Consider the following 9,376-nt stretch of genomic DNA (forward strand, 5'->3'; position numbering starts at 1 on the left):
GTAGGAGCCGGGGCGCACGCACACCTGGAAGGCCACCTGCGCCCCGTGCTGCCGCTGAGACTTGGGGTCCCGGAATCTGTCCGGAGGGAAAAGAGAGAGGGGGGCAGGGACCCACTGCGGCCCCCTGCCGCCCCCCAACTCGCTGGCCCCCCCCGGTGGCGGGCAGCACTCACTGCACTTTGGTGGCGAAGGCCTCCAGGCCGGCGTAGCGCAGGGTGGGCGAGAGCAGGACGCGGTGGGGCTCGGCCCCCCGGCCGGGGGAGCTATTCTCCGGCTCGTGGTAGCCCCCGCCCTGGGGGTCCGCCTTGGCAGGCCGGCAGCTCAGGATGGACGTACTGCCTGGGGGAGGGGGAACAGGACAGCCAGTCAGTGAGCCCGGATCTGCCCCCCCCTTAAGCACCGCCCCCCTCCCCCAGTGCGAGGAGAGATGGCTTGGAACCCACTGGCCAGGGCCAGGGCTCCTCGTTAGAGCTGGGGGGCTGGGAGCCAGGACTCCTGGGTTCTCTCCCCGGCTCTGGGAGGGGAGTGGGGGCTGGTGGGTCAGAGCAGAGGGGCTGGGAGCCAGGACTCCTGGGTTCTCTCCAGGCTCTGGGAGGGGAGTGGGGCTGGTGAGTCAGAGCAGGGGTCCGGGAGGGGCGCAACGGGCTCGGTGCTGGGTCCCTCCTACCTGCTCCCAGCTCCCCTTGGTCCAGCATCCTCCGGACGGCACCCACGCTGGTGCCATGATAAGCCATGTGCCACTTCTTACAGGTGCTGGCCACCTCCAGCTGGGGGTTCACCCTGCCAGGGGGGAGGGAGAGGGTATCAGAGCCAGGAACCCCCCCACCCAAACCCCACAACCCCGCCCTGCAGTCCATTCCCAGCTAGACAACCCCCACCCCAGCCTCCCCCCTTCCAGTCGGATCCCCCTCCCGCCTGGCCGGGTACCTGAGGTTGAAACGGCACCAGCCGAAGGGCAAGGCGTAGTCCCGGGGGGGGTCCCCTCGCTTGTAATAAGCCTCGTCGCCCCGCAGTTTGTGGCACGACTCGCAGTAGCAGAGGCTGAATTTAGGATCTTCCGCAAAGTAGTCGTCTGGGAGGGAAGGGGGGGGTGAGTCAGGTGTTGGGGGGAAGGAGGGGAGCAGAGGCAGCCCCCCTTTTCCTTCCCCTCCTCAGGAGGAGAGGTGGCCCGAGCCTGACGAATTGAGTGTTAACTCTGAACCCTACTGACAACGTCCACCATCCAGCTCCCCCTCACGCACACGTTCGAAACCAGCCGGCCCTGTTTGGTCGCTAACATGGCGCCATCTGGGGTGGGTTAATGAGAAACGGGGTGCCCCCCACCCCACCCCGATGCCCACGTAGAGGCGGGTCCCGGCTCACCTGGCAGTAGCAGGAGGTCCTTGAAGCGGGCACAGAGGGCGTGGTACTCGCAAGTCTTCATGGTGTTCATTTCCACGGGGGGCGTCCAGCACACGCTCTCCTTAATGCCTGCAACATAGAAAGAGGGTAGCCAGCCCTGCCCTGCCCCACATGCCCTAGAGGCGCAGAGGGGAGGGCCCGGCCCCAGCCCCACTCCCTCACCTGGGCAGATCCTACCCCCCACCCAGCAGAGGGCAGCGAGGCTCCATCACTCACCATCCACCATGTCGGCCTTCTCCATGTCCCCCTGGGCGTGGGAGTCCGCGCTCTCCCCTCCCACTGCCGGGGTGTCATTCGTTACTATGGTAACCTGGGGGGACAAATGCACTGGTTGGGGCAGGGGGAGCTGGGGGGCAGGGTTCTCCCCCCAGCTCTGGGAGGGGAGTGAGGACTAGCGGTTAGAGCAGGGGGGCTGGGCTGTCCCCCCTCCGGGGGCGGGGCTCACCTGCTCGCACTGCCCGTAGAGGTCGACGAGGACGTAGCAGGGGCTGGGGATGTCCTGGGCGGCCACCCCCTGGTCCATGCCGTTGACGTAGAGGTGCAGGCAGCTGCTCGAGTCCACCAGCAGGCCCAGCACCGTCCCCTCGGGGCACGTGTCCAGATTGGGCCCGTAGTTGTCACAGATCTGCAGGGTGGGACCACAGTGATTCCTGGGCCCCATTCCCCGCCCCCAAGCCAGCCAGTCCCTGCCCTGGGGCCAGGTGGGAGCCAGCGCCCCCTAGAGGGGAGAGGCCCCTGCCCCATTCCCCGCCCCCGAGCCAGCCAGTCCCCGCCCTGGGGCTGGGTGGGAGCCGGTGCCCCCTAGAGGGGACAGGGGGCCCCTGGGCCCATCCCCACCTTGAGCGAGTTGTGGAAGACGGAGTCGCGCTGCAGCAGCCAGGCGGAGCGCTTGATGGAGCAGGCCGTGGCGGGGAAGTTGAGGCGCTCGGGCGAGGTGCCGATGACGCCCAGGGACAGGGACGACGTCCACTGGGGGTTCAGGAAGTCGATCTGAACCTGGGAAAGGGGGAACGAGTGGGACAACTACCACGATGCCGTTGGAGAGGAAGTGATGTCAGAAGCCACCGGGACCCACCTCCCATGGGGCACTGAATGGTGCCACCCCCTGTGAGACCACATCCCCATCATGACATCACACATGCCCTAGACGAACAGGAGCAGGACCAACATCCTCCCTATGACGACATCACATCCTCCCCCAACAGGAAGCAGCAGACCCTACAGCCACCTCCATCATGACATCACATCCTCCCCTGACAGGAAGTAGCAGACCCTACAGCCTCCTCCATCATGACATCACATCCTCCCCTGACAGGAAGTAGCAAGCCCTACACTGACTCCCACCATGACATCACATCCCCTACTGACAGGAAGTAGCAGGCCCTCCGCCCTCCCCTATTATGTCACATCCTCCCCCATAATGACATCACATTCTCCCCAGGAAGTAGCAGACCCTACAGCCACCTCCATCATGACATCACCTCCTCCCCAACAGGAAGTAGCAGACCCTACAGCCTCCTCCATCATGACATCACATCCTCCCCCAACAGGAAGTAGCGGACCCTATAGCCACCTCCATCATGACATCACATCCTCCCCCAACAGGAAGTAGTGGACCCTATAGCCACCTCCATCATGACATCACATCCTCCCCTAAGGGGAAGGAGGGGGGCCAGGGCCACACCTGGAACAGCTGGCCCTGGGGCAGGGGCTGGGCGATGACCACGATGCCCTGGTTGTAGCTCGCCACGCGGGTGGCCGTCAGGTTGCCGTTGGACAGCAGGATGTTCTTGCCGTGGTTCTCCAGGAACTCCATGGCGGCCGGCAGCACGGGGGCCTCGTTCTCACACTGCAGCCAAGGGGAGGGGAAGGGGGTCGGTCACCAGCTCGAGCCAGCGCCCCCTAGAGGGGACAGGCCTCTGCCCCATTCCCCGCCCCCCTGAGCCAGCCAGTCCCCGCCCTGACACCCCCTAGAGGGGACCCGGTGCCCCCAGAGGGGACAGGCCTCTGCCCCATTCCCTGCCCCCCTGGGGCTGGGTGGGAGCCGGCACCCCCTGGGGGGGACAGGCCTCTGCCCCATTCCCCGCCCCCCTGAGCCAGCCAGTCCCTGCCCTGGGGCCGGAGGGGAGCCGGTGCCCCCTAGAGGAAGGCCCTGCATCCGCCCCCCCCCCCAAGCCAGCAGTCTCCGCCTGGGGCTGAGTGGGAGCCAGCCCCTAGAGGGGACAGGCAGCATCTCCTACTCTTCCCACCGTAAGGCTGGAGCAGGGCTGGCGCCCCTCAAGGCAAAGGGGTGAATTTCCCGTTCCCAGCACTCACGGGTATGGGCTCCTCCTCCCTCCTCTTCCTCGCTGTACCGTCTCAGAGGCGACTGACGGGGGCTTGGTGCCGTCCGACTCCTCCAGCACCGGGTGGAGCTGACAATGGAGACTGCGGTGACGCGCCATACAGGATCCAGCACCACATAGACGTTCTGAGGACACAGGACATGGGGGGAGAGAGGCTGGGTGGGTCAGAGCAGGGGGCTGGAGTCAGACTCCTGGTTCTCTCCGCTTCTGGAGGGAGTGGGGCTGGTGGTTAGAGCAGAGGGGTGGGACCAGGACTCTGGTTCTCTCCCCGGCTCTGGAGGGAGTAGGGGCTGGTGGTTAGAGCAGGGGGGCTGGAGCCAGGACTCCTGGGTTCTCTCCCCGGCTCTGGGAGGTGGGGAGTGGGCTGGTGGTTAGAGCAGGGGGCTGGGGACCAGGACTCCTGGGTTCTCTCCCCAGCTCTGGGAGGGGGAGTAGGGCTGGTGGTTAGAGCAGGGGGGCTGGGACCAGGACTCCTGGTTCTCTCCCAGCTCTGGGAGGGAATGGGGTCTAGTGGTTAGAGCAGGGGGGGCTGGGACTGTTGGTTATCCCACACTCCAACGAGGTAGAACCCTCAGCGCGGACATGGCAGGGACAGAGATGTCCTGTGTGGGAGGAAGTGATGGGGACACTCTGGGAGCTCATGGTGCAGCCATTTCCTGTGACATCACACATATTCCCCCAACGGAAGAGGGGGCCCTAACCCTCGCATGAACATCACATCACATCTGCTCCCAGACATGGAAAGTGGGACCTATGCCCCCCTGGATGACATCATCAAAAGGGCAGAACACCCATGACATCACTACCCAGCCCCTGAAGGAAGAGCAGACCGACGCCCATGAGATCGACGGGTTCCCCCCAAAGGCAGGCCCCCTTGTGTGGACGCTGCTGCTGGGGTGGGGGCCTGGAAGTGGGGAGGCTCAGACCCCTACCAGCGGGGCCACGTGGCTTTGCCCCCCCAGCACCATTGTGCGCGGTTGGGGTCCCAGCTAAGATTTACCTTGGCCAGCCGGTGGTGGCCGCCCCATGTCCTCGCGCTCGCTCCACCAGGATGTGCATGGGTCGTGCCGGCACGCTTACACCCCCACGCGTTCCCACCTGCGCGGATGAAGCATGGTCCTGACTGGCCACAACTCCTCCCCACCCCCCAGGATAGACCACTGGGCCGCCCATCTCTCCCCCTGCCACCCCCAGGCCAACGCTGCTGGGCCCGGCATTCCCACTCCCCACCCCAGACCAGACCGCTGGGCCCCCATTCCCACGCCCCTGCCCACTCCCCGCTCCAGACCAGACCGCGGGCCCCATAAACCCACGCCTCTGGCCACTCCCCCCAGACCAGACCGCTGGGCACCCCATTCCCAGAACCCTTCTGCCCACGTCCCCACCCCGACCAGACCGCTGGGGCCCCCATTCCACGCCTCCTGCCCTCCCCGTCAGACCGAGACGCTGGGCCCCCCATTAACACGCCCTTCCCCTCCCTCCGGCAGACCAGACCGCTGGGGCCCCCTATAACCCTGCCCACTCCCCCTCAAGACCAGACGCTGGCCCACATCATGCACACACCCCTGCCACTCCCCCCGCCAGACAAGGACCGTTGAGCGCCCACATTCCACGCCTCTGCCCACTCCCCCCCCAGACCAGACCGCTGGGCCCCCCATCCACGCCCTCTGCCACCCCCCCCAGACCAGACCGCTCGGGCCCCCCATTCCCACGGCCCCCCGCCCACTCCCCCCCAGACCGACGCTGGCCCCCATAACCCACGCCCCCCTGCCCACTCCCACAAGACCAGACACGCTGGGCCCCCCATTCCCACTCCCCCTGACCCACTCCCCCCCCCCCCAGACCAGACCGCTGGGCCCCGCATTCCCATCCCACCTGCCCTCTCCCTCCCCCAGACCAGACCGCTTGGCCCCCCAATAAACCCAGCCCCTGCCAGCCCCTCCCCCAAGACCAGAGCTGGGGCCCCCATAACCCACGCCCCTGCCTCTTCCCTCCGCAGACAGACGCTGGCCCCGCTATAACCCCTGCCCACTCCACCCCTCCAGACAAGACTGCTGGGCCCCACATCTGCACACCCCCTGCCCACTCCCTTCCCCAGAGCAGGCCCGGCCCCCATTCCCATGCCCCTGCCGCACTCCCCTCCCCCCAGAGCAGATTGTCGCCCCAGCCGCCTCCCGCCACCGCTCAGTAATCAGACCGTTGGACCCCCGCCCTCCTACCCACCCCCCACCTCGAACCAGATCTCTGGGCCTCCTCTGGCCCACTACCTGCCACCGCACCCCAGAAGGACCAGACCACTGGGCCCCCCAACCCATGCCCTTGCCCCCTCCCTGCCCGGGGACCAGACCACTCTCAACCCCCCTCCAACACAAGGATCAAAACACAGGGCTCCCATCCCCAACCCCTTGCCCCTTCCCCCGGACCTTACCACTGGGCCCCCCAAGTCCTGCCATCCCCCCATACACATCCCCGCCCACTCCCCCAACCCTAGGACCAGACTGCTACCCCCCCCGGCCTCTGTCCACTACCCCCCCACAGGGCCAGACCGATGCCACCCCCCCACACACACACAGACCAGATCACTGGGCCCCTCCAGCTCCACATCTCTGCCCCCAATGGACTTGCACCCTGCATTTCCCCTCTGATCCCCCCGAGCCCCACAGCTCCCCCGCCCCCGGCGCAACTCACCCCCAGCCTCTCCAGTGAGCAGCCGTAGTTCTGCTTCTGCAGCTGGCCGTTGCGCCGCACCTCGGAGCCGGCCACCAGCCAGGTGGCCTTGGAGTGCAGCTCCAGCAGGGAGGCTGGCAGCCCCGTGGCCGCGTAGGGCACCTCGGAGGGCAGCAGCGTGGTCAGCCCCACGTGGAAGGAGCCCGACCACTTTTCGTCCAGCTCCTCGATCTTCACCTGCGGGGGGAGCATGGGGCACAGGTCACCGAGCACGGAGGGGGAGGGATCCAGCCCTAAGATCAGAGGTCAACGAGCAATGGCGGGGGATGGGGAGTCTGGCTCCAAGGGTCAGAGGTCACCAATCAACTGGGGGGGAGGGGAGAGAATCCGGTTCCAAGGGTCAGAGGTCACCGAGTGACATTGGGCAGGATCAGCTCCAAGGGTCAGGGGTCACTGAGCAAGGGGGGGGCGGGAACATGAGTGTGGCCCCCACCCCAGAGCCAGCTGAGCACAGCTCCCCCTACAGTCCCCAAGAGGAAGGCACCGGCTGTACCAGCCACCATAGCTCAGACTCACCCCCGACCCCCCCGCCCCGGTGATGGGGGCTGGGAGCAGTGATCTAGCTGGGGCCAGACTCCACCCACTCTGGAGAGGCGGTGGGGGGGGCTGAGACCTCCCCCCCACCCCAGCAGCAGATACCTCAGCCCGGGGGGTAAACTCACCTCAAACACCTCGTCGGCCTTCAGCTCCTTCATGCTGAAGACGATGCCGTGGCTGTAGCCGGCCACGCGCACGGCCCGGCACCCGTCGTCCTGGAAGGCCACGTTCTTCCCGCAGCTGCTGTGGAAGCGGTGAGCCACGCCCGGCACTGGGGTGCGGGGGGGAAGACGTGGCCATCAACAATTGGTGGGACGCCAGTGGGGGCTCTCCCCTGGCAGGCAGGGCGGCAGTAGGGGCGCTGTGGGGCAGGGGCTCAGCAGGGGGCACTCTCCCCTGGCAAGCCGGGCTGGCCCCAAGACAGCACTAGGGGGTGCAGTGGGGCAGGGGCTCAGCAGGGGGCGCTCTACCCGGCAGGCCAGGTGGGGCTGCTACTGACAGAGGAGCCCCCGAAGTCAGCACAGCGATGCAGCCAGCTCTGGGGTGGGGCAGGGCAGGGCTCTCACCTGGCGAGTGGATGGGGAAGGATTTCTCGGTGACATTGCTGGTCGACAGGCTGTTGTCCATGGGACCCGTGGCGCTGGTGATGGACACTTGGACGCACTGGCCGTAGAGATCCACCACGGCGTATACCTCTGTGCCGCGCCGCCAGGGGGAGGGGAGCAAAGGGTTAACCGGGCCGCAGCTGCCATAACACCTTATTACCCCCCCCCCCCCGTCCCATCAGTCCAATGGATTCATCCAGTCTGGTAATTTTCCACCCCCCTTCAATGAGCCACCACATCAGTATATGCCCTCCTGCCACAAGCCAATGGGCCCATCCAGGTTCCCCACCCCAGACCAATGGCCATCCAGCCCTATATATCCTCCCGCCCTGATATCAGCCAGTGGCCATCATCCCGCTCCCTGGGCCCAGCGCCCAATGGGCCCATCCAGTCCCTGGTATATTCCCGCCCCGCCAGATCAGTCCATGACCCCATGCATGGGGGACAACACTAGCCAGATCAGACCAATAGGTCCCATCATGGGGGGGGAAAATACAGCAGGCCGGATCAGACCAATAGGCCCCACCACCGGATCACACATTGGGCTGCTGGGCGGGGGGTGGGGGTGGGGGACACCGGCCAGATCAGACCAAGAGCCCATGCTGGGGGAAACACAGCGGGCTGGATTCAGACCAATGGGCCCACTGCTGCGGGGGAGCACAGTGGGCCAGATCAGACAAGAGGCCCATTGAGGGGAGAGGGGGGACACACCGGGCCGGATCAGACCAAGGCTGTCCGTGGGGGGCACACACCGGGCGGATCAGACCAAGAGGCTGTCCGTGGGGGACACACCGGGCCGGATCAGACCAGAGGCCCATTGCTGAGGCGGAGGGGGGGACACACAGTGGGCCGATCAGACCAAGAAGGCGATTGGCCGGCAGGGGGACCACAACGGCCGGATCAGACCAAGGGGCTTGTGCGTGGGGGGCTGGGGCGGGTGGCTCACCCTTGGCGGGGGCAGGCCGGAGCAGCACCACGCCTGGTCCACGCCGTTGATGAAGTAGTGCAAGTCCCCCTTGGCGCGGCGCATCATCCGATGCGGGAGCCTGTGTCACGAGTCCAGGTCGCAGCCATAGTTGTTTGCGCATGGTGTTGCCCGTCCTGCATGATGGCTGTGCCGCTGCGGGGGGGGTGGGAAGGGGGGGTCAGAAGGAGACACGGTCCCACCCCCACAGGAACCCAATTGAGAGGTCCCCCCGTACCAAGCCACAGCCCTAACCCCCATATCCCAGCTCCGGCCCGGCCCTGCCTCTCCTGTGGCTGAGCCCCCAAAAACTCACCGGAGGCCCCCCTCCCCCCATCACCTTAAGCATCCAGGTGTCGTATCGATGTTCGTCATGGTTGGGAACTCCAGGTCTTCGGCCGTATGATGGCGTGACCCCTGCCCATAGGGGAATCCAGCCGTGGGGGCTGGAAGGGCCGGAGAGGGACCCGCGCCAGCCCGCGCTGCATTAGCCAGCCCTGCGGGGTCCGCCCAGTGCCTCCTGACCACCCCTGCCGCCCTAAAAACACACCACGGAACGGGCCTCTGCCCTGCAACCCACCCGAGCGAGTTTGGCCATAGGAGGCCCCCGCTGGTTAGCCCCCGTTGATTTCCCTTCCTAAAGTGGGGGCCGGCCTGCGGTCTTAACCGAATTTCAAGTTGACGAGGTCAGAAATTTTGGCACAGTTGGTTTGAACTTCGGATCGGCCCTGAAAGCAGTAGCGACCTCCTCCCTGGCTAAGGACAGCCACAAATTTGGAAAAATAGACTCGCCCTCC

The 9,376-nt window shown here is 66.1% G+C and overlaps 2 protein-coding genes across 2 annotated transcripts in view; one reads left to right on the forward strand and one right to left on the reverse strand.

The window, feature by feature from the left end:
* Nucleotides 1-9,376, forward strand: part of SLC2A4 (solute carrier family 2 member 4) — a 197,339-nt gene that overhangs the window by 58,782 nt on the left and 129,181 nt on the right. The window lies entirely within an intron of this gene.
* Nucleotides 1-9,376, reverse strand: part of NEURL4 (neuralized E3 ubiquitin protein ligase 4) — a gene marked incomplete at its 3' end in the record, with an annotated part of 28,958 nt that continues 19,582 nt past the window's right edge. Inside the window, 16 exon segments of the mRNA XM_075071341.1 lie at nucleotides 1-76; nucleotides 174-339; nucleotides 668-780; nucleotides 928-1,072; nucleotides 1,363-1,470; nucleotides 1,618-1,711; nucleotides 1,847-2,026; nucleotides 2,239-2,397; nucleotides 3,086-3,250; nucleotides 3,756-3,806; nucleotides 3,809-3,901; nucleotides 6,408-6,650; nucleotides 7,136-7,281; nucleotides 7,577-7,703; nucleotides 8,562-8,661; nucleotides 8,920-9,025. Of these exon segments, the coding sequence (XP_074927442.1) occupies nucleotides 1-76; nucleotides 174-339; nucleotides 668-780; nucleotides 928-1,072; nucleotides 1,363-1,470; nucleotides 1,618-1,711; nucleotides 1,847-2,026; nucleotides 2,239-2,397; nucleotides 3,086-3,250; nucleotides 3,756-3,806; nucleotides 3,809-3,901; nucleotides 6,408-6,650; nucleotides 7,136-7,281; nucleotides 7,577-7,703; nucleotides 8,562-8,661; nucleotides 8,920-9,025 (2,072 nt within the window).

This window comes from Chelonoidis abingdonii, chromosome 11 (genome assembly GCF_003597395.2).
Source record: "Chelonoidis abingdonii isolate Lonesome George chromosome 11, CheloAbing_2.0, whole genome shotgun sequence".
In the NCBI taxonomy this organism is placed as follows: Eukaryota; Metazoa; Chordata; order Testudines; family Testudinidae; genus Chelonoidis; species Chelonoidis abingdonii.